This window comes from Melanaphis sacchari, unplaced genomic scaffold (assembly GCF_002803265.2).
Source record: "Melanaphis sacchari strain LSU unplaced genomic scaffold, SCAv2.0 Contig8_pilon_pilon, whole genome shotgun sequence".
Lineage (NCBI taxonomy): Eukaryota > Metazoa > Arthropoda > Insecta > Hemiptera > Aphididae > Melanaphis > Melanaphis sacchari.
In genome coordinates, this window is record NW_020271635.1 from 966,076 (window position 1) to 992,957 (window position 26,882).

The window sequence follows — 26,882 nt, forward strand, 5'->3', positions numbered from 1 at the left end:
CATTATAACTGCATAATAGAAAATAAATATTAAAACCAAGATTATATTGCTAATAAAATAATGAAGTTTACGAAAATATGTCTGACCTACTGCAACTAATATTTGACCTAATATCTAAATATATATAAATAGTACCATCTATACTTACAAAACCAACAAATTTGTGTACACAAATTTTGAAATCGTAATCAAGAATAACTATTAATATTAATATTCGTATAAATACAAGGTTACAAGTTCTTGAGCACAAATGCATTGAAATTGCCTAGTTGTTGCGCCGACATATTGCTATAAGACAGTGAAAGAGTATAATTCTCTTGGGGTTATAATTTCCATTACGCCGAAATGTGTAATCCTTCACCTAAGCTAACGCAAGGCTTTCAACTAATAACCCATTACTGATGATTTGGATTACAATATAAATCATAAGCCTCTTTACGAATACTTATTTAATATATTAAACGTACTGTAAGAGCCAAAAAGCAAAACTATATTAATAACAATTAAAATGAAAACATAAAAACAAGTATGTCTACTTATTATTTTGTTCATTAAATCTCTTTGATATATATTTCAATATAATGAACTCTATACGGTGTAACCTTTATATATAATGGTTAGAATAAAAAATTGATGTGTCCGCTTTTTAGGGGTTTCTGTAAATAGGCGCTACGCTGTATTATAAATTATAACTTATTAAATGTATTATAGAAATCTAAAATATATGTATGCATAATTTGGATTTTTTGATCTATAATTTTAACAATATGATGTAACATAGTTAATAATTTTAAATCTACTTATTTTGCAGTAATTGTTTATTTATTTCCACCTTTTATATTATTATTTAAAACAAACACACGTAAATAGATAATGACTTATTTAAGCCATTGAATAAACTATACGAGTACCTAACCTAACCTATACGCGTATATTTTTGTCTGTTGCAATTAAGCATTGTCTATACTTTTTAAATCAAAAAGTTTTGGAGTTTTATTATTATTATTATTATTATTGAAAACCATAATACGAATAAATATAATTTTTATAATTATAACTCTGAAAACAATAAATGTAATTTAATCGATTAATACTCTTATCATTGAAACATACCGATAAAAACTAATAGAATTTCTTCAAACGAATAAAATTCATATCTTTTATTATATTATAATAATATTATTAATTATTAAAAATGTCTGGAGTCATTAAAATAATTTCTATATATAAAAAAAAAAAATAATAACCACGTTAGCGCTTTCTATCAATATTACCTTTAGGTAGTCCTGTTTTTCATCGCCGCAATCTATTGGAGATTTTACGAACTCAATGCGGCCACCCTCGATACAAATATTAGGGGTAGTTGTATTTCCACCGTTGATGGTCGCCATTTTCTTTCCCGAAGCTCCACCAATAGGTAGCGGCACAGTTTCCAACTTTCCATAGCCTACAGATGCTGTATCTGACGATACTAACACTGGCTTTAGTGTTTCGTATGTTACTGAATAATCTGAGTTGTTATCACACACCGGAAACATTTGTCTAAAAATAAAATAATGATTACAAACTTTAAATTATACAAAATATCAAATAATTACAACAAAATTGTTTTTTTTTTTTTTTTAAAGAAATTTCACTATAAAATAATCGTAACAAGCTATCAATTCAAATAATAATTTCATAATGAGCTCTATTTGTGTAAGTTATATTCTACGTCAACTATCTACCTTAGTTAAAATAAAAGATAACAAAAAAATTTAAATTATATAATTTATTTAAATTAATTATGTGTAATTTATTAAAAATAATTAAAAAAAAATCTTCATAAATTACAATATAGTATTTATATTGTCTTTTTCATTTTAAATAAATAATGTATTTTCAACTAATGACCTAAGTATTTAAAGCTCTACAAAGAATAAAATATATTCATATTATACAAATGATTATTAATAATTATACAAATAACATAACATGATGTTATTTTTAAATATAGTAATAATATATTAAGTATTGAATTTATGAAAAAAAAAAAAAAAATAAGTATTAAAAGTTCTATTATAAAAAAAAAAAATAACCATATCATACATCAAAACCATACATAATTCAACATTTAGGATTTGTATAATCATGTTAAAGTTTATTTTTAAAAAGATTTTAAACATATGATCTATTTCTAAGAAATTAACTCAATTTAAAAATGTATATACTATGCAATTTTAACTTAATTTAAAATTAATTTATGAGTACCCTAATACTTTATTCATTGATATAGATAGACATTTACTTATTCAATTTTTCTTTATTTATTGAAATTAAACAATTATAAAAGTAATTTATTCTTTCATAACTTTGTCGTAATTGGCGTTTTTGAACATACCAATATTTAATTTAATTACTAATGTATAGAAATCATTGTTCAACCGTAAATTCATAAAAAAAAAAAATCAAATATGGTATTTGAGTTGATTATGCTTAACCGATATTTTATTAAATATATGCATTGTCCAAGATGATTGTATAACTTAAATTTAGATAAAAATATAATTAGTTGTCAAAATGGGTCAATTATTTGTTTTAAAAAGTTTTCCTTCATTGATGTATGCAACTATCAACATACTCACATAAAAATTAGACTTTTAAGACATAATATAATATAATACATCGTGTTGTAAGAATACCAACTTAATATTATGCGTTCAATAAGTTAAATTTAAACAATTGATTGATTTAAGTACCCATATAAAAATGCAAACTACGTATTGCGTAATATCTCATTTACATTTAGTTATTGCCACAGCAACAGTATTTAGTATTTATTTATGACTTAATTTTGATAAAATTATACAGGTAATACAATATTTACAATAAAAAATTACGTATAAATATATAATTAATTTATTTTATACGCATACATCCATCGTTATTATTTTTAATCAAAATCTAACATAACTATACCATATATAACTACATAAATGTACGCGGTTTATGTAGGTAGAGGAATAGGAATTTTATAATATAATTTATACATGATAATTATATAAATATTATTTATTTTTTTTATGAAGGTAACAAACATATACATATAATATAATATGATATAATATAATTATTTTACCTTAGATTTAACATTGAGATTGGAGTAGACGATTGTAACGCGACAAATCTGTACAACGAGTTTTCTTATTTTCAATATTTTATTGGGCACATTCAAATTACATAGCAAATCAATTTTAAGTTGGCATATGACTAAAATATAGTACCTATGTTATCATCTAACAACCACAAAATAGTGAAAGGTGTGTTGTACGGATTGTGAATGTCAAGAAATAAGATCGTATTGTCCTCGTGCGAAAAAATGAATAACTTTCATCACATATTTATTATACTTGGTATACCTATACCTATATTTTATTGTGTATTATACACAAGTGAGTATCATTACATTACCAAGTTGTCCGTAAATAACAATGTAATAACTAATAACTAATAACACGAGTTTTATAAATTTACGCAGCTAGTAGTTCAATTGGTTTAGAATTATATTAATATAACTATAAATGTCTACTAAATGCATCTACTTTTAAATACATTTATTTGTGTATATTCTAATAATTATAGCATCAGTTATCTAGCATATACACTAACGTACTGTTACGATTTGTATTTACTCAATAAAAATAATTGTATTTTAGATAGAAATAAAACAGCGTTAGTTTTTAATATCCTGTTTGTTTTATCCCATTATAATAATTAAGAGCAATAATGTTCAACTCCGGAATGAAACAACCTCATGAACATGAAATTAATAATATGTACAATTTAAGAGCTACTATAGTTTACAATGTTATAAGTGTATAATAAGTGAGCAATATAAACATAGATACTTTTTAATTAGCTGGATATATACAAAGAAACCATAAAAAAAATTTTTTAATTAAAATAAAATAATTAATGACTTTCATTTATATTATATTTTTAACATACCGAAAATTATTTACGTGTATCTTTTACAATTATTTTTTTTGTTTTCGCTGACTTAATTTAAATAAATAGTTAAACAAAAATTAACGTTTAAAAATTCACACTTCACAGATACTTTTTTATTGGCTAATTACAAATATTAAAATCTTCCATTCTACCAAAAATTTAAGGAGTTTCAACTTTGGTTTGATCATAACAAAAAAATGTTATAAGGTTCTTGAATTGATATATTTAAGAACTATTGTTTAAAACATTGCGAATGAAAAATACTTTCTATGGGAAAATACCATATCCAAACAATAAAATTATTTACACTTATTGATACGGCTTATATAAAATATAATAATTATGATATATTATTTTGAAAGTAATCTTAATTGTTATACTTATAAAACTTTTAAAATTAAATTTGTTTTAAAATATCTGACTACGCGTGCTTATGTTTAATAACTATTATTACCTACTATAGGTACCACGCAAATTATCAGCGGTAATTGTATAAATTACAAAAATATACGAGCGTATATGGCCTTTTCATCGTGAATCAAATTCAAACGAACGTTCGTATTGGAATATAGTTATCGTAATCACTAAAAGCGTAAGTCTATATTTTATCATCTATTCTAAAAGTAAAATATATATGTCGGGATGTTGAAAGGTTTATTATGTTCTACATAGATACATGCGTAGCGGGCCTCCCACGTATGTTTTTCAACTCAATGTTGTAGTTAGAAATAAAAATAAGAACATGCGGACTGTGCGGAGTTTTGCGTAAATTATTATACAATAAGCCGCGTGGTACGTACAAATACATGTAATTTAATGATTATCAATCGAAAACCTACACCGAGTCATCTTCGTTTTTCCCCTTTCTCTGTGTATATAAATGTATACAATGACTACGGCATGATAATAATATACGACGATTATAATATATAGTATAACGATGTTACATATACGCGTAATAAACCATGCATATGTATATAAAATAAATAAATAATAATAATGAAAAAAAAAACCACCGATGGAAGTGTATAATTATTATTGTTATCAGAGGTAACGGTCGAAAACTCATGCCGCCACCACCGCTGCCGCCGCCGGGCAACTCGATCGATAAAAGTTATGTCCGCTTCGCGGTATCTCGGCGCACAATGCATACGATCCGAACCAAAGGTCAGCCCTGTTGTTTGCGAGGCGTAAACAAAATATTCGATTCAAGGTCGTCCAGTTGTGTATCCCTCCCGATTCTCCCCCAGGGCCTCGCCGCGCTGTCCTAATCCAACAGCTGCTGCACGCTAAACTCTATATACTCATATAGTCACACATAATCCTATACATATACGTAGGTATAACTTACTATATTTTAATATTATTGTCCTATATTAAACATGCGCACAATATGTAATTCTATAAATATATATTATATTATATTTTGTACATCCGCAAGTCTGCGAGATCGTTACCAATGCGTGCATCATTCCCGATGCACGCAATCAAATAAAAATATACTAAATACACGTCTCCATTTTTATGTGTATGACATCATATTATTATTTAATTCCAATGGTTTAATTTTAAAAACAACATATTGTATAAAAATAAAAATGTATAGAGTATATGTTTTCGATAATGTGCAAGAGTATACATTTAACAGTTAATACGTCATAGCAAATATTATAATATATGTGAAGAAGCTTTTCAATTAAAAACGGAATATAAAATATAATTCCAATTTAAATAATTCATAAAAATGTTTCAAATAAACGATAATACATTTTGACAAATGTTAATATATATATAAAAGAAAAAAACTAAAATAGATTATAATACCGCGAGATGCAAGATGTAATTTTTTACACTGAGTACAAGTGAAATAATTAAAACTATTTCTGTATGTACATTTTAAACCACTATGTACTCTGTAATAGTATTTTATTTTAGATTCAACCCTAAAGAGTGTCATTATTTAGCATTCTTATATATAAAATAAAAATTAATAAAAATATGTATATATTATATCTTTATGACATATCCATAATATAAAGTACAGGGTATACTCACCAAACCTGTATTGTTAATAATAAAATAAGATCCGTCGTGTACATCGTGACAAACACATATAGTAATTATTGATCGAGAAATACACAAATACGTATGAGCTATATAAAGTTTTTCACCCTTTAATCTATTATACATTGTATGTAGTTATACACACATTGTATGAATAAATTATATCTACCATTTACAAAAAGTCTAAATAAAGCGTATCGTATAAGTATAATAACTTAAGAAATTACATAATATTAAAATTTTAAAGCAGTTAGACTAAAATTTAATTGCCCATTGATAATATCAACAACAATAATTCTACCAGTATTGATGAGTAAACAATATTTTCTAAACAAAAATATTTACGAAAACAGAAGACATGAATGTTTGTATCAAATATTACAATAACAACATTATTAATTATTAAGATAAAATAACTAAACATCTATTGTTCTATAGCACTACACTAAATCGCTAACAAATAACAATACATCTCCATACTGTCTAATTTGAGGTTAACGTTATTGAAAGGATATTTAGATTTACAATAAATAAAATATTACCATTTTACACTTCCTGATAAATACAAATATTTTCATTCATACCTATTTAAATACAATAATAAAATACGCGAACTATTATTACACAAAACATAACGTATACACATAATAACTTAAAAAATTATGTTTGAAATTAATTTAAATTCATATATTACACTACATTATAACGTAATACGATGTCATTGTTTTTTTTTTTTCAATAAAATTTAAATATATTATTTTTTTAAATCGAGTTTACTCGAGATCTAATTACGGTTAGGGGCTAAGAAATGAGTAATAGTTCAACAGTTATAATATTCACCTGGCTGAACATAATTTGTTGATATGAGAGTCCGGAAGTACGTAAGCATTGATTGGTTCAGAGTATTCGTTGCCACAACTTAACATCAGATCATCGCTGTTTTCACTTTTCGTAACCCTGAAACACGCGATGACATTGTAATTAATACATTTTATTTGAAGCAGAAAAAATCTAAGCATGTAGGTACATAAACTGTATAATTTAACACAGAAACTATGGTGGCTAGTATAGATGATAACTGCATAAAGAGTAGTATAATATTATGATAAATTAAACAACATATCTGATATAGATATTACCCACGGGTTCAAAATGATAACATGAAATATCCATGCCAAGCCCTAAATGTGGGAGTCGAAAAATTCAAATTTCAGTTACGGAACCAAGTATATTCATGACGACTGCCCACGACGGTCGTAATTACTACTACCAATACCTGCAGGTAGGTTTCCGAGGGCTATTAAACCGTTTAGGATCATTATATTTAAGAAGCCATTCATCATTTTACGGACGTCATAACACTCTAAATCCTTTTTTTTCTCCATTATTGTTATATTTTTTTTTTCTGTATTTTTGTTCATGTGCATTTACTCAATATAAATGGGAAAATATTCATAGTTTACAATGTATGTTATTTTTTTTTTTTTTCAATAAAATATTATTATACTGAACACACCGAGTGGCACAAATACCAATATTATAATAACATCACTACAGCTGTGCAGTTAAAGGAAAACACTATACTAATATTATATACTCGCGGTTGGTTGTATATGTTATATAGTACTTTAGTTATACACGTAAAATACGAAACGACAAAAAGTCTCAAGCGTATGCGACAATTTATTTTTTGTTTTTTTGTTTTTTTTTTTTTTTAATGCTCTGTAATGCATTTCAAAAGTAATAATGCAGTAAACAAATTGTACAGGTAAAAATGATTTGAGAGTTAGTGGTTTATATTTAATTTGTCGATAAATCAAGATGCAAGAGATATACGAGATATACGAGCGACGATGATCTTAGATATGATCTATGAATTTGACCTCAACAATAATATAATATTATAATGTAACTTGTGAAACCCACGTAAAGACTAACAAGTTTGTCTACTTTATAAAAGTATCAAAATTACACAAATGATGTTATGTAGTCCACATAAAAATATTTTTACATTTCATTCTTTACTTAAAGGTATATGGTACACATCTATATATAAACATTAAACATCTGCTGTTTTCTTATTTTTCAACAGAAAGACATATTATGTAATTGTTACATGTAGTCAACTACGTTTTGTTGAATTTAACAAGTGCACATTATTAAAAATATTATTTTAAATGAAACAATGGAACAATATGTTAAGAAAATTATGAAAAATTTAAAAGAAAAAGCGTATATTGGTTTTTAAATTAAACAATAATATAATATATTATTTTATGTAAGTATAGGTACTTAATACTTAGATTTAAATACTATTTTAAATATAATGTTGCTTAATTATTTACTATGTACTGTACTTAGTAAGTTTAATAAAACATCAATCTTAACTCAAAAACAATAAAATTTCAATATTTATTTTAAATAAATTAACCCTAAAATTAAAATATTGAAATAATATAATTTAATTAAAAATAGTACATAAAATAATGTACATATATCTATATATATTATCATCAACATATTTTTGTATTTAAAAGTTGATATTAAATAAATCTTAGTTATTAGAGATAGAGATATTTTTTAACATGAATGTAATTTTAGTACCAATAAGCCTTTATTAAATATCAACATATCATAAATACATAGAAACACGTGCTTATAATTGAATTTAAAATAAGTGTATAAATACATTTTATTTTATTTTTATTAAGAAAGACAATTTCCAATCTGTACACAATAATTACAATAAGCAAATTTGATATTAACATAGAATAAAATGACATAAGTAACGTGTTAAGGAAGAAACCCAATGGTAACACCTCGCTTTAGTTTGCGTGGTGGATTTTTTTGGAGGATGAAGGTGGACATGCGTATTATTAATGTATTTCTATGCGTGCTTAAATTTTGATGAAAACGTTTGTACATTGTTTTTGCTAATTCAATGGTTGTTGTTATTTTTAAATCATTGTATAATAAAAAGTTAAAAATGTTCTAAGAGACTTTGATTACTAACCTTAGCGCAATTGATTAAAAAGCCTGAATTGGCCTAATGTTCGAGGGTTTAGCCGGACCCCAAATTGCCTTTTCATACGACCAGACTAGTCTTATGATTGACTTATATGTAATAAGTTTGTTTTGGAGTGGTATTTTGGAGTTGAGATGGGGTCGGAGGAGATGAAGTCTAATGTTCGCTAATTTTATTTTTTCTTTTAGATGGGGGGCCCCTGGTTAGTCTTTTATCAAATTTTATGCCTAAGTACTTTATTTTGATTCGGATTTTTTAGTCCATTCGTCGATTTTATTAGCATGATTCTGAAGTACAGTTGAAGCTAGGTTAGAATTTGAACAAAAGGAAAGAATAGTGATATCATCATGCAGCGTATGTTTCAAGAAGGGTGTTATTTGATTGAGGTATATTTGCTATAAATACATTATACAGGTCAAGGGATAAATCACTTCCTTCCGGGACTTCAGCATAAATATGATATAAAAATTATATTTCACGTCCTAATAACTATATATAAACCTACTCTGGGGTAGATAAAATAAAACAAAAGTAAAAAGCTAAATTATTACATTTATAAGTTAAAAATCATTCTTGCATAATCCTGACTACATCCATCGAATAGTTGTCAACGCCCAAATCTATCACAACTACTTACTATTTTTTTATGTCAATTCTCATATTTTTATTTACAATTCATAATTAACAGTCCAAAATCACCTACCATAATGGTATGTTATGCTCTATATTAAATACTATACAGAATAACCAAATTCAAAGTATTTAAAAATACAATTATACGTGTTTGATATCAAAAAATATAATTTAAATTAAAATGTAAACAATAAAGATATTATATAGACTGATAAACAATATATAATACCTATTATTCAAGAATATAGTATACATATTAATATTATTATTTATTAATTGCCTTGAAAATATGGTGATATATGCATATTACTTTTATATGCTAAATTATGAATAATGAAAACATCTATACGCCATAAATTATTTTTTGATCTATAAACATATCTGAAAATCAAAACGTGTAGGTACATATTATGTTTACATGTTAAACATATTATTTTAGAACATTTTCCATGTTGATAAATAATTAACAAAATTAAGTAACTGTCTCCGAGAAAATCTATATAAATGGTTACTATGATAATATTATTATCAGTTTGATCATTAAACACTTTTATTTTAAAAACTAAAATTAATATTATGTAAACATTAGTAGCCAGTTTCCTAAATATCTTTACAGAGAAATATAAAATGTTTAAATCCATCTATCATCATTCAAAATATATACCTATCATAATTATTAATAACTAAAAAAATGGAACTGTTATAAATAATACAATAGGCTTATAACAAAATATAATATAATACTAAGCCGATTGTATTATAGAATTTCCTAATAAAATGCTACATATACAATAATTTAAACAGTCTACCAGACAAAAGTATTCAAATTCTCACGAATGATTGAATTAAGTATTTCACATCGTATTCCAATATGGTTACAATGTTACATTGTATCAAATAAATACGGTCGTCATTAAAGAAAATAGGACAATTTCATAAAAAATACAGCTAAATCAATACAGCAGAGATCTAATCAAGATAAACTATTTTAAGCTATATATGTTTAGCAGATGAATCGCTATTATTATATAATTTGATCGTATGAAAATAATAACACGTAGCGGTAACAGTTAATGATATTGCATATAGGTATGTACACGAAATTCAACTATGATAGTGGTCTTTAAAATGTACCAACGATAATAATAATAATAATAATAATAAAACATGATAATAACGTAGGCATGTATAATATTTAAGTGTAATGTTTATATGAGAATAGGCGAAGGTACGTTTTCCATATTTTTTATACCTCGATTATCAACCAAATGACCATGTATTAAAAAAATAGGATAAGGTGTATAATCATTAAAGATTATTATTATTCACGCACAACACGTAGAAAAGACTTATGAAAAGTGACTGAAGAAAGTACAAATCTGCGATTATTTAGCATACACCTTACTACATTGTATAAAATAATATTTTAGCATGGTTTTAATAAATAAAATAATACCGTATATTATAATATAGTAATAATTGTACCTGAAATACCTGTCCTGTTTTGCCCTAGATTATTTTCTAAGACAGCACAAACTTTTGATTTAAATGGCAGCTGGACGTTTCAAATTTAAAATAATATTGTAATTTCAGAAAAGTAATATCTTTTTGGAAAAATATATGTACATTGGACGTAAAAATTAAAAAGTATTAAAATTATTTTACTACCAATTAACTGCTAATATTGTGTTAATGCATGGTTATTTAACTATTGAATGAAAATATATAGTTTAATTTTTACAAAAGCGACTTAACTATAAAAGTAAATCAGTAATAATAGTAATAGCAATAACAATACAAAATTTCGGCGCCAGACACCCGAAACGTCTGGAAACCAGTGAAAGCCAATGATTGTTTGTATCAATCAATAGAATCTTTTCATCGCCATTTTATTTGTATATTATTAGGTTACCCAATTATTATTCACCCATAAAAATAATAAACAAAATAGAAGATGCTTTTTGATTCATAAAAGTCAGAACTTCTCACTAAAATGTACACATTACTACTATTATTTTTTAATTATTATTATTATTATTATTATATTGTATAAAGATATTATTATTTTTTTAAAGTAAAGTTTTATGCAATAATTTCTTTTCTGGAAATTTTTTATCTAATGTCCAAATTATAGTACTATTAAATTATTTCCGTTTCACTGATTTTTTATAATTCATTATAAAATATATAAATGTTTTTATCAAACGCATTATTAGTAAACATAATGTTTTAAAAAATAACAAAAAAGCTACAAAAATTGTAATTAATACAAAATTAAAAATAATAATGCAAAATTTTCCATTGGGTTTAAAACTTATATATAAAAAAAAAAAAAAAAACTAGTAAAAATTAGTAGGTGACTGTACCTTGTCAATGAGTAAGTTACTGTAATGGATGTATTATTTAAATTTGAATAAAATAATAAATTATTTTATATAAAAAACAATTGTGATTAAAGATGGTATATCAGCCTATATACCTATTATTAATTCATTTTTCTATTAATAATACAATGTATACATGTATATCAACATAATCATTTTAAAAATTTAATTTGCCTATCAAGTTTGTACAAATTCAACTAACGGTAAAGTTTATAAGTTTTAAATAACACGTATTCAATTTAATATAATTATAAATACTTAATAAAAATACAATAATTATTTAAAATTAAAAAAAGCAAAATTTAAAAGCAAATTTGACAACTGAATTTAATACAATTGCATGTATGGTATAAAATTCAATGTTTTATTTAACAGTACAAAAATACGATGGAAATCCACAAAATATTAAACTAAAAATAGAATAATTAAACATTTTTTTTTTTTTCAATAACCAGTACTGGCATTTTGAATATACTCTATTAAATGACACTAATTCATTAATTTAAAAAAATATATATACTTTATATGTAGGTAATTTAATCAATACATAGTCATATTTATAATTTGTAATAAATGATTGAATTATCAAATATATAATAAACGTCAAAGCTGCATCGTAAATATTAAATTACTGATCCACTAACATATAATTTAGTAACTTTACTAAAACATTACCAAAGTAAACCTTAAGACTTAAACTTGTAAGGCTAAGTACAAATCCATGTCAAAGATAAGTCACTAAATAATTCATAAAATAGACGTATAACAAACAAGATACTCAAATGTTCTTTCCGCTAGATAAAATAAACTAGATTATGTCTTTAAATAATCAATAAACTACATTTCAAAAATTGTATAGCAATACATTAAGCTACGAATGATATATCAATTCTAAAATTAAAAAAATAAGATAAAACTTTTAATTGCTAAATTTTAACGTACAAACGCAACTTATTTAAATAAAACAAATTTTAATTCAATGACCATTTAATGATATTCCTATAAAAAATACCAAAAATATGATTATATTGAACATATAAAAAATATTTCAAAACAAAACCACCAAATTTGATAATTACGAAATAGGAATAATAAAAATATTTAGGTAAATAAATAAATTGGTGATTACTGCAACAAAATGATTGTTTTTTGCTTAATAAAGATTTTTATGAATTAAATTGGTTATATATAATATATCCCTATAATAGTAATCATAATACATATAACAACTACATTTCTTCATAAAGTATTACATACCTACTATATGTTCACGTTAGGAGCGGTACCACCAGTAGTCGGTACCATCTAAAGTCAATTTTTGTACTCACTGTATGACTGATCAGTAACTCTTACTCTAATAGGAAACTGGTTCTGATAGTTTAAGAATAAAGATTACCACGTTAGACAAGTAAGAAAATTAATACACTCTCCACTTGAACTTTGTTTACTATTGATACTTAGTTCAATATAATATACTAAAATTATAGGCAAAAATTTAATTTTTTCAACATGTTTTAAAAATAAAATAAATGAGTTTTTAGAACTAAATCTAAACTGATATAAACATTGTTAGTTAAATTATTAATTATTAAAACATTGAACACGATTGATAAAATGTTGAAATCAATTGAATGTACTTTATTCAAAATCATAAAATAAGCACACATCGATATATTTAGTAAACTAATTTTTATTATTATTCTTTAAAAAATTATAATTTTTTACATAGTTAAATACTTTTGAATACATACATAAATACATAAGCATGGTTTAACATACCCAAAATTTAAACATTAAATACTTTGCTTATAATTATAGACATGCAGACATAATTTTATTAATGATTTTGGTAATTTTATGATAAAAATATTAGTACCCAGTATAATTTATTTTTTAATACTACTTATATAACTCTACTCGACCATGTTGATTATTCATTCAAAAATGTATTGGTTTTGTTTTACATGGAAATTTAAAAATAATTTATGATACTTTACTACAAATAACAGTGTTTAAATTAAAATATAATTCTCATCATAGACTAGTGTAGATCAAACAATCAAATAAAAAAAAGAATCAGATTTCATTAATTAGCATTTCATAAATTCACTGGAAAAACAATTAGTGATTTTCATAGTTTAAAACCAATTATTTATAATTAAAAATATATTTCTAATTGATGCATTTAAATATTATTTTTTAATCAAATGACTACTACTATGAACTATAAGTTATCATTATATATAAGCAGGCACAGTATAAATTAGATTAACAATAGTGATTTAAAATATATTACAATTTATGTTTATTTTTTATTTATCTGTAAGCTGTAATAACGTATAGAGTTGTTATAACCAGCACCAGATCTAGGGGAGGGGGGCAATCCGGAGTACGTGCCCCGGGCGCTAGTTATAAAGGGGCGCAAATTTCTAATTATAGTAAGTAAAAACAAAAAGGTTATTGATATAAAAGGGCGCTAATTTCATATTTTGCCTCGGGTTAAAAAAATGTTAAATGCCGCACTGGTTATAGCTACCTAAAATGTTGACCACAATCCATCAAACTAAATATTTTTAACAAAAATGTGTAGAAAAACTTCGAAATGGTTTTTTTTTATTTATACAAAAAATTTATAGTGATAGTTGAATATTCTATTTATTATAATATTCTTATATTCACTAATTATAATAGAATTTAAAAACTACAGATATTATTATAAACACGGCAGTTAAATATCCCCAATAATATATACTGTAAATGATAGTGTATACGCATAAATGCAGCTTATTTAATATATTTTATTATTGAGCAAATTTAATATCGGTATTTAACGGAGCGTAATGACATTTTAACGTTTTATATAACCTAAAATCATTGATCATTACTTTATACAGGTAATTATTGTGAATAACACTGTATAATAGATACAATGCATATTATGTACCTCTTAAGTATTGTATACAGACGTGTAGGTATGTAAAAGTATAGAAAACTACGTTACATGTGGTATTGCGGTTTAATTATTAATTATTACATAAGAAAATTGAGTTGTATATAATACTATAGTAATCCAATTTAAGACTTATGAGCATTAAAAAAAAAAGCTGTTGAATAAAAATTTACTAAGTCAACAGGAAAAAAAAATATTATATAAATACAATAAGGCAATGAATATACCTTTTGTGCTGCGTGTGTTAAAAATATCATGGATAATACCACTTGCAATGGTCGAAAAAATATATGGATATAGGTATATATTATATTATACATCAGATGTACGTTTAATATACATTTTATTCATGACATTATGTTCAATGTAAGTATAATAAAAGAAAAAAAATAACAAAATCTTGAAAAAAATATTGTACTCGGTTTTATACGTTTTACGTGTTTGTCACACTAAGTTGTATCGTAGTCAGCTAGCAAATAATAGAGTAACACGATGGTGTAACGGATTCTAAAGAATTTTTTCAATGACACGTTATTCCTGTAAACAATTTATATTTTATTTCCAAGCAATGAAAATAGGTAGAAATGTAGAATGGTAAATATATTTTATTTCAAGAAACTCTTATTATGGCTGATCGTATTATATATCCTACTATGATCAAATAACTAATAAAACGCCATTTACCATGTACCTATTTGCTGTTAATGCATGTATCAAATTAAAGAAAAAACAAGTTATTTTAACATACAAAACGAATTCATTTAAATAAAGAAAAACTTTAAAATTACAATCGTTTGAATCAATGTTCTCAAATAATATATAGTTAATTAATTATTTTTAAGCGTATTATATAATTCAAGTCCTCTTAGAGTAAATTTTATACGTAGATTTTGAATGACTAAAATCTTACATTTAAATTTAAATATTCAGTGCATTAAGTGGTTATTTTAAATTTGTAACAAAACTAAACAACCATAGAAAACTCTTTTAACAAAAATAAAGATAATTTTTATTCAAAAAGAAATAAAATACAATGAACTTTCTAATCATATTATCTGGTATGTTATTATGTCGGAAAATAGCTTTTATTAATTAATAATATTGATGAAAACGTTGTTGTTGCTCAATTTTGGTAAACACAATAACTATTCATGATACTGCTAAAGTTTAGTGAAAGGTAGATGTTGTTTTTTATAAAGTTTTGGATGATGTCCCACATGTTTATAACACGAAAATATCGGTCGAATCTAAAATAGACACACGTTATAGTATCGCCCTTTAAACGAGTCTACGCCGGACGCCATGTCGTCTCGGTTCAAATGATAAGCCACTCTACTCATCTTTCCGAAGCGTGAAAAGAATAATGGACAAATGAAAAAAAAAAATAAGAACGTAATGCTTTGTTGGTCTCTCGTAGTTGTAAACGATGCGGTTAATAATTTTTTTTTTTTTAATTTTGCGGTTTTTTTAACATTTTTAAAATGAAGTTTTAACAATGCTAAGTGTATCGATTGTTATATAATGTTGGTGGCATAAATCACACACTATTTGGAATTGGTCAAATTCATGAAGTAAAACGAATGTACCATACCCCCGGGGACAGGATCAACATTAAATAGTCTTCAGGCTGAACCTCTTAGAAGGTCGTTTACGGTCTGGTGGATAGCATAAAAAGAAGAAAATATAATAAAATATATGACAATTTATAAAACTGATAGATACGAAATTTAAACATTCCATTACAACAATAAAACTAATGAAAATTAATTTTATTATTTCTATCAACATTAAAAAATTATTTAAGACTAAAGAAACAATATTTTAAATTAGTAAAGTTATAAACATTTTATTAACCCTTAAAAATGAAATTACTAAAGAAGGAAGATTTATAACGTTATTTTAACAATTTAAAAGACATAAATTTCAAATTGAAAGCGTTTCTATTATTTTATAACCCAAATTAATCAAAATAATAAATATAATAATTTATAAGTATCATCTAAAATAAATAACCTTATAAATTCTACATTTCGGATAAAAATAATAATTATAATAATAAAAGATAAAATTTGAGATAAATTTGTTTTATTTTATAAAAATTACATTTACCGATAATTTGTATGACAATTCATTAGTATTACAAATCTACAAATATATAATATTAAAAAATAAATTTGGGTAGACGGTAAAATTTGAATAGCTTAAGACAGAACGAACAAAAGAAAAAAATATACATATTTATGTGTGTGTGAATTGTCCAAGTGTAAAAACACAATTAATTGTAGAATATTGAAAATCTGAAAATGTATGCTAAAGAATATATTTTTATTTTATGTATACCACTCACTATATTATATTCGGGTTTATATTATCGAAGTAAAAGTGCCAATATTAAAAAACCTAACAATTTTAATAGTTTTAATTTAAAACAAATAATATATTATATTATTAACTTATTAAGTTGATGTAATAAAATTATCAAACAAAATTGAATAGAAAGCTATACTGATATTTAGTAATTTCATATTAAGCTTGTGCAAGTTACGTTAGTGGCAGTGAATAAATAAAAACATACTTCACAAGATATACGTATGTATTATCAAATTAAACCAAGTACGACAGTCGACAGTCTTTGCTGCACCCAGGTAGGACGAACAACAATGGCATCCGCGTGGGTTTCTCGACACACAAATAAAACTCTAGATTAGTAAACACACTGCCAATAAGCTATGTTAATATAATATACTATTATGAACGTAATAATGACAATAATATTTATTAACTTTATAGACAATTGTAATAGCTTATACGTTAGGTTAAGTATAAATATGCCAATGTTTTCAATTAAAGATCTATTATTGAATTTTTATGTACTACACACGGCGAGTAATTTCATGAGCTATAATAACTGTCACATATTTTCATATAATATTGTACTACAATATTAAGTAAAAACTTAATCCGATGCTATTATTTAAGTTAAGTTTAATTTAGTTTCTTTCGAGACTACATAAAAAAATAAAATTATAATATTGGATTGAATGAATTACAAACTGAAAGTACCATGGAATACCTACTATTAGAAAATCAACAATATTTTTACTTAAAAAACTGGGAAAATAATTTTTAAATTTAAAAAAAAAACTGGTTATACATCCCATTTGATGATTTGATTTGTTATTTAAAAAAATTATGGTCAGTTCATAGAGGTATACAAATATATAATACCATGCATAACAAAGGTGTTAAATATAAACAACTATGGCGTACAAATAATTTGTTTTTAGACTATATACATATAATATAATCGGCATAAGACACGCTGATTTCTTTCTCTTTTTCATATAATGTGGCGTATGCCCGCCCATATGTTTCACGTCGTATGTTAAGACTAATGGAATTTTTATCGAGTTGCTTGATGAAGCGAGTGACGGTCGACAAATCATTTGGGCTGCCGAACTATAGCGTATGCCTATTGCCTACTATACTATATACCATTAACGGTCATTCATCTACTGCCACATGTTATTATTAAATCGTCATAATGTAGGTACCTATTACCTACTCTTACACAGCAAACAAAACTTACGAAAATATTAAACATTTTCTGATTCAGCTCTTAGTGAAAAGCGTAAAAATCGGAAACCGTGTATTATATAAATATCATCATCACATGATTTTAATATTATATAAAAACGGTAGATATGAACCTGTGATAGCTCAACTCTTAGCAAATAGCCTATTTCAAACTTTTCAACTCAAACTAAAAAGTTAAAATATTAGTAATGTTCAAAAAACGGTAAACATTGTTTCATAGTTTATCACAACGTACAGTTACAAAATAAATTATTAGCTTATATTTTAAAATATTTATGTTTTAAGAAATATTTGGTTTTAAATCATATTATATCAAAATGTTTATTTATTCCTATGAAAAAAATATTTAAAAAATAACTGTACAACTTTTTAACTATGGATTCTCTCTCAATAGTGTTAGATCTTTAATTACTATAAAATTAATAAATTTTAAAATTTTAAATAAACTTAAACTAAAATATTATAGTACAGTTTTACAATACATTAATACATTATATAATCAAGAAAGTATTGTATGAACACATAAAATACTCGTATTTCAACGAATAATTAAAAATCCACCTGGTGTCTTGGTTCAAATTTTACACAAAAGTCCACCATAAAAATTGTACAAATAAAAATAAAGACTTCCTGTATAGGTACCTAGTCAGTAGTCACGCTTGTTCTTATTTTAACCTCCAATTGTTATTCACTAACAGTGCATCGAGGACAAGTGGTAGAGATATCGTAAAAAAATTAATGCAGCTGTACAAATCAAAAAAAAAAATAATAATTTATATTTTTAAGGATAATTCATATATTTCATGTTACATCTTTATTAATAATTGTATAAATCAAATATTAGTTAGTACATTAAAAGTCGTCCAATTTATAAATATTATCTCTAAAACTTTAAGTTTTCTATAAACTTACTTTTCTGTGATCTACCAGAACGAATTTATCATAATTTTTGAGTTCAGTTAAGTGTGTTTTTATTATCATTGAACAATCCAAGGATAGCGACATATTTAAAAAATATTCTTTATTATTAAATTATTTGAAGTATCGCTCGTAAGCAATATGTAAAATATACGCGACTTGTAATAATTTCCTTATTATTATAAATTATAATATATTCTTTATTATTTACATAATAATATTACAATATATTGAATGTAAAAATAAATGTGATTATAAATATTAATAATAATGATTAATCCGGAAAAATATTTTGTATAAATTAGTCTATTATGTATGCATTATTAGTGCGAACAATTATATAATCTTAAATCAAATTTAGCACATTATGTTCTTTAATATTTAATATTGAAAAAAAGTATAAAAAGAAACATTTTTTTATAGTTTTTTATTGTTTGTAAATTAAATTTAAAAAAAAATTGTAACGTTAGTATATACCTAAAGTTTACAGTTAGTTTTAAATTTGAATTTCATTTAATGTATTATATATAATTATAAGTGAATAATAAAAAAAAAAAATTAAAACATTTAAATTCATCATAGTATAAGTATAAATATCTTTCAACGGCCGGTATATCAGAAGTTCATAAAAACATTTAATTTTTAATCTTTAAATCATGTAAAACATGTAAATCAATATTCTATATCGATAGTCAGTCAACTATAAAATTGCTAAAAAATTTACTTTAAGTATACAAGTATAGTGTATGTTATAAGTAAAATAACATTGTTATTCTATGTCGAGACATAAGTACATCGAATATACAAAAGAAAAAAAAACTCTAAATATTTATAAGATTAATAAAAAATTAATACAATCAGAACTAGGTATACAGATGAATTAAAAAAATTACTCTGAATTCTTGCGCTAAACGTGAATAATCGAATAAATTAACTTCTAACTTCACTACTAAAGTACTAATAATAATATTATCGGCCCAAGTGTGAATTAATATAATAAATAAAACACCGTTAACAAGGTCGCATATATTGTGATGTAAATAATGAATAATAAGATAAAGAGAGAGAAATGTATACCTACGTATATTCAAGCTCACGATTGATTTCCCAATAACCATACTAATTCAGAAGTTCGCACAACAATGCTTGACTAATCCCTGAGAACAGTGTACAACTATACTTATGTAATCGTCACAGATAGTTTCAAATTGAAAGTTATTGAAATTGTTATTCCACATTGTAAGCCTTTATGTAAACAATAAGTAAGCCAGGATACGGAACTGTGGGAATTTTCGTTTAATTTATAGTTTTTTTTTTTTTTTTTAATTTCGTTACGGTAATTTTATTTTTATCTGCGACTCGTTTGAAAACAATGGACACTACTCGTATACCAAGAATTTAGAAGGAAGTGTATAAAAGAAACAATGTTTATAGATAGCTAAAGATACACCGTGAAATTCGAGAACAAATTGATGTTCAATAAATACTACATAGTTTGTACTTATGAGAAATAATATTGTATTAACAGTGTTTAGGGAGCTAAATCAATACAACTATGAGTGCAGTGTTTCAAAATGCATAATAATAAATAATAATAAACGAATACCGTTAATTTAATAAACAATTAGGTTTTTTAAACAGTAAATAATAATACATACCTCTATAATATATAATGAACTTTATATTAGCACATAGTGCCTACTGGCTATATATACTATAAGTATTAAGTACATGTCATTCGCCGTTAAAACATTTGCTCATAGTAAACTAGTTTTTATAATAATATATTTCTTAGAAATTTATATTAAATGACTAGATAGGTAAGCACATATACATTTTATATAAACTATTTGTGTATAATAATAGTGTATACAAGTTAATAATAAAAAATCAAATAGCTGTCATATTCATAACCAAATTCCACAGTACTTTATAGTTTATATAATAAATAATAATTATAAAATTTCAATTATATTCATGGATAGTCTACATTACTACATGACAAATAGAGAAAAAATATTAATTTTAGTATAAACATGCTCATTTTTTTTTCTGTAAATGCGTAACGCATAAGTTTTTTGTTCAAATGTGGAATGGTGTGAATCTTTTTGAAATTATTTATAAGTAATATTGAAATCATTAAATTTATATTTACAATATATTACTATCGTTATATTATATATAATATATAACTATATAAGTATGACTAACACTATCAATAAATATAATTATGCATAATAAAATTACAACAAATCATATATATATATTATTATTATTATTATTTTAGCGCTGTGCGCATAATATTGATTACTTCATGACTTAAAACAAACAATTACACATCAAAATCATGATTATTACTTTTCCTGTTAACTCATGCCAACTTAAATTACTTTATGTGCCAAAATACAATAAATCAGCAAAACATAATTAATAACACGATAAGCATTAAAATATTGTAATCATCCATATAATTTTACGCATTTCATGGCTATAATAAATCGTACATAAAAAATTGCAATCAAAAAGTGTCATTTATAATCCTTGTTTATCTACGTTTATTAAGAACACAATGATTTCAAAAGAATTTTGTTAGTGAATAACATAAACAATTACAGTTGTGATTAGATATTTTCTTTTTCAATGAATGCAATATGGATAAACAAATTAATAATAAATAAGTATATGAATAATTTTGTCTAATAACTCGTTAGGTATTTTTAAGTTATAGCTTACATAACTCCCGATATTAGTGTTTTAAATATGTATCTCATCAAATATATTTTTATTTTTATAAGTTTCATATTAATTTAACATTAAATAGGTATGTATTTTTATAATTCAGGTAGTAGTACTTTATATTTTTTTTATATGATAAATAAATAAATTATATTATATTCATCTAAAAAACTCGCGGTAACCAAATATATTTACAATGTATCATTTAATAATTTAATCCACAAAAAATGTGTAAGTAATACAATAGATACTTGTGACTTAAAAACGTTTATAAACGAAGTTAAATAGTTTTAATCGATAATTTTAACTTTGTTTGGTTTATTTTGTGAAAAAAAAACTCTCTAGGTCTGTGTAAATTTTAACAATTTTGATGTAAATTTATAGTACGAGCTATGTCACTAGAAAATAAATCATGATTTTTTTTAGAACTTTGGTCATTTCATGATTATTTGAAATACCATAAGACATACGGCCACACAAAAATATATTATCATCGATCATACAAGAAAGCATTGTTTACTTTTTTTTGTGACAAAAATGGAAGTCCGAAAAACTGTTTTAAACATTTAACAATTATTTCAAGTTAAACTCATAATCATTGATAATCTAAAAAAAAAATTGTCTCTTTCTGCAGAAACAATCACTTTATCACGTAACATTTCATAAACTTAAGTTGAATTAGACGAAGCTTATTGTATAATTGTTCTTCAATTATAGTAAATTAGCATGCAGTACGTATATTGTTTTTTAAACATAATTTAATTTTCATAATCGTATCGTGTATCTATTTTATTACACGAAACAATAAATCAAATATTATTACAGTATATATTTATTATAGATTTGATGTATGAATTATAAAATATAATTAATAAAAAAATTAAATTAAGTAGGTACTATATAAGTACTCCAATGGACAAAATTGAAATTTTTTAGTAGTAAAATTAGAACATAATATTATTATATAATGGAAAAGTTAGATGGACATAGTAATTTACGAAAATCTCTAACTCCCTATAGTTAGGCCAACTGCAGTAAAAAAAGTCTCGAGTTAAGAAAGACAAACGAGTGCAACCAATACATGACAATATTATATTAATACACGAAATCTTCGGGAGATCTAAACTCAGTTCCAGACCCTATAACAAGTTTCTATTGTTTTATCATACCGACTAAACGGAAAAAAATAAAATTGAAAAAAAAAACTCTGTAAGAAAACATATTATTAAAACTTCGGACAAACGCGAGACATGAACACGAGAGATTTTATTTAAATTAAAGTCTTGTGAGCCGCGACTTGTATATACTGAGCGACTTGAACAGACAGCCAATAACATGTTCATCTGCGATAATGTCACGAGCCCCGGACACCCACGCATTTCTACAACAACCACAAGTCGCGTGTCTCGTGTATAATGAACCGGTTTTCGACCCAACCATCTATATACGTATAGCTTCTGCATTGTATGTGACTACCGTAGGGAATAAAATTCAGATCATCGCATAATAGGTATATAATCACTATACATCTATCATTTGATGTTTACATTTACAGCTATTAATGATAAATATATTATAAAATATATTATTATAACGTATAACCGTATACGTAAGAGTATACCGTTTCAATTTCATTATGTAATCGACATCAATATAGCGCGTTATGTGTTGACACGGTCGATAAATAGTATGCTAAATATTAATGTTTCATAATGTATACGTACAAACGGCACAAACATATTTTAAATTTTCGTTTGTATCGGTTATATGTTTGATACAGTTAATAATACAGATAAAATAATTATATGATATTTTAAATAATAATAATAATAAAAAAATAATTATACCAGATATAAAGACTTAATGTTGGGACATTTGTGCCGTTCCGTTCATCTCGACACATGAGTGTAGGATATAAAGTATTACATAAGTAATTATTTTTCAGTTAAAAGCTTTGATCTATAAATGAATAATTTTGTGTAAAACACGATTTTGAGCCATATTCCTTTGAAACAGAAAACATTAAGTTAAAAATGGTCTACCTACCAATTACCTACTTCAAATTATTCTGAGTTTTTAAGGAGCATTAAGTATTTTTTATTTTTTTATTGGGACCAAATAAAAAGCAAATAATGTTTTATGAAGAATTAAAACAAATTATAATACACACCATTGTGAAACTATTAGCTCTTTCATTCTATTAATGAATTAAAATTTAATTATTTTATTTTATTTATAATCACAAAAGAAAAACTTGAAAGCCATCGAGTTGACTAAAAACTTAAAAGCTATTTTAACAATCAATTTCCTAATAATAAAACGTAGACTGATAAGCAAACTTACTATTAAAAAAAGTTTGATTTTTCACTGGAAAATCTATAAATCAGTTCACATAATATTATGGAAGTAAATTTTACATTGAGATTATTATAAAGCATTAAACAATACTTCATATTTTGAAATATACAAGCTTCACCCGTATGTAGTTTATGCTTTCTAAAAATTTTACTTAATTTTATCAAGTGCTAAATAGTAGTAATAGCTGAATTAAAAATAAAACAAAAATATAATGATCACTCATAGGAGTATTTGGTACAACTTAGTGAAAAAAAAATTGGAAAATGTTAAGTAGTGTCGTCACAAAACGGAAACATAAAAAAAGGCGTTCTTTAAAATAGGTAAATAAGGATATAATAATATTATACAAAACATAAATTGATATTTATTGAATTACCCACCAGGTACTTATATAACTGACTATAGCCATACTATTAGAGTGTAACATTATTTTTCTACATTTCTATGATGTTTAAAAACTTATAGATGACTAAATAAAAATAACTCTATAAATTGTATACATGTAGAGTAAAGTACTAGGTTAAAATGTATTTAATAAGTCAATAGTCAATAACTAATATAATTAATTATTAATAAGCAATACATTTGGCTTAAACTTTCAATTGTTTATACATACTACATTTTTATTTACCTTTTTTTTTTACTAAACATCTACCAAATTTAACAAATACAATTAATTTTCTAATAAATTCTTATTATTTTTATCTTATCAAATAAACTAGGTGATAATTTTAAAGTTTAAGAAAAATAAATAAAAAATCGTAATTTATTTTTGTATTTTATAATTTAATATTAAAATGTTATAAATTAGTTAAATTCAAACATAAACATCAACTATAGCTAAGGCCATTTACGTTAAATGTATTTACATGCACCTAATTAAACATATGACCTTAAAGTATTATACATATTTATAAATTATAATACAGCTGAAGAAGTACTTACAAATAATTTATATTGATCTAATTCTTTTATTTTAATATAGTTTAAAAGTTTATACATTTATCTTTAATTTTATATAATATTATGCTTTAGCGTAAGCAAAATCACCAAAACCACTTCGAAAGTCAGATCCAAGATTTTCTCTCACAGCATCAAGAATATTAATATAATATTAGTTGTTGCAATATTCATTATTTTCTATTAAAATATGAAATATTATAATAGCAAATATATTAGGTACTGAATGCTTAAAATAATTTATCATTTCAATACTCAGTACGTTTTTCCAGTTAAGTAATATTCTCTATCATTTCCTAAAACGGTGTAAGGTCCGTGTAACCATTAAAAATAAAAATTAACTATATAGTTCTGTCTATGTCACCATAAATGAAATATAATCACAAGTTAATTGAACAAAAATTATATTTTTATGGTTTTTATAGTTTTTAGTATTAATTTATAATCACTATTTATTTTTATTATGCATAATACGAGTATATTAAAATAATGTAGGTTGATATTTTAATTAAATCAAAAATAAACTCAACGTGTGAAAATTTTAAAATAAATTCAATGGAATAAGTACAAAAATAGAGTAAGGTTAATCTTAACAATTAAATTTTTACGTAAAAATTGATATATTGTAAAATTAATCATGAAACAAGTTCAATGCACTTGAAAAATTTAGTATTATTAAATTTTGAGTTTACAGCAAAACATTATAATCATCCCTCGTGTCTTGTGGTTTGATGTTTATGTAACAATTGTAACACAATTATAACGGTGACAAAGAACAAATACTCATAAGACCGAATAAATCTACTCAGTAAGGCTAGAGAAATCGTTGCTACGAATTGGACAGTTTGATTATAGTCATCACTACTTCTAATCATGCTTAATCTTAGAATTATCTCTGAATGTCACGAAGTAAAAATTCAAACAAAATAAATTCAAACTGTAGTTTCAAGTCACGACAATAAAAAATGACTGATACTTGATAAAATTATACATGAAATGTTTGAGAAATCCGTTTTTTGGAGGTCTATTTTTATTTATGACGATTATAATAATACAATTATCCTTGGCAATGATCCTAAGCTAATCGAGTAACAATAGTTAATTTTAAAATCTAATGGGTATTTAAATTTTAAATGTCCTAAAATAAGATATAAAAATAAATAATTTATTTTTAAAAAAAGTAATGAAATTCAACAATTTTAAAATTTTAAATTTAAACTATAATAAATACGTACGTATATAAAAACAATTTTATGAATTTTCATTT

The 26,882-nt window shown here is 24.2% G+C and overlaps 1 protein-coding gene across 1 annotated transcript in view; it reads right to left on the bottom strand.

The window, feature by feature from the left end:
- The window catches only part of LOC112602478, a 212,066-nt gene that overhangs the window by 166,051 nt on the left and 19,133 nt on the right, over window positions 1-26,882 (bottom strand). The window contains exons 2-3 of the mRNA XM_025350571.1: window positions 6,895-7,011; window positions 1,275-1,542 (exon numbers count right to left, since the gene is read on the bottom strand). Of these exons, the coding sequence (XP_025206356.1) occupies window positions 1,275-1,542; window positions 6,895-7,011 (385 nt within the window). The remainder of the gene's footprint in view (window positions 1-1,274; window positions 1,543-6,894; window positions 7,012-26,882) is intronic.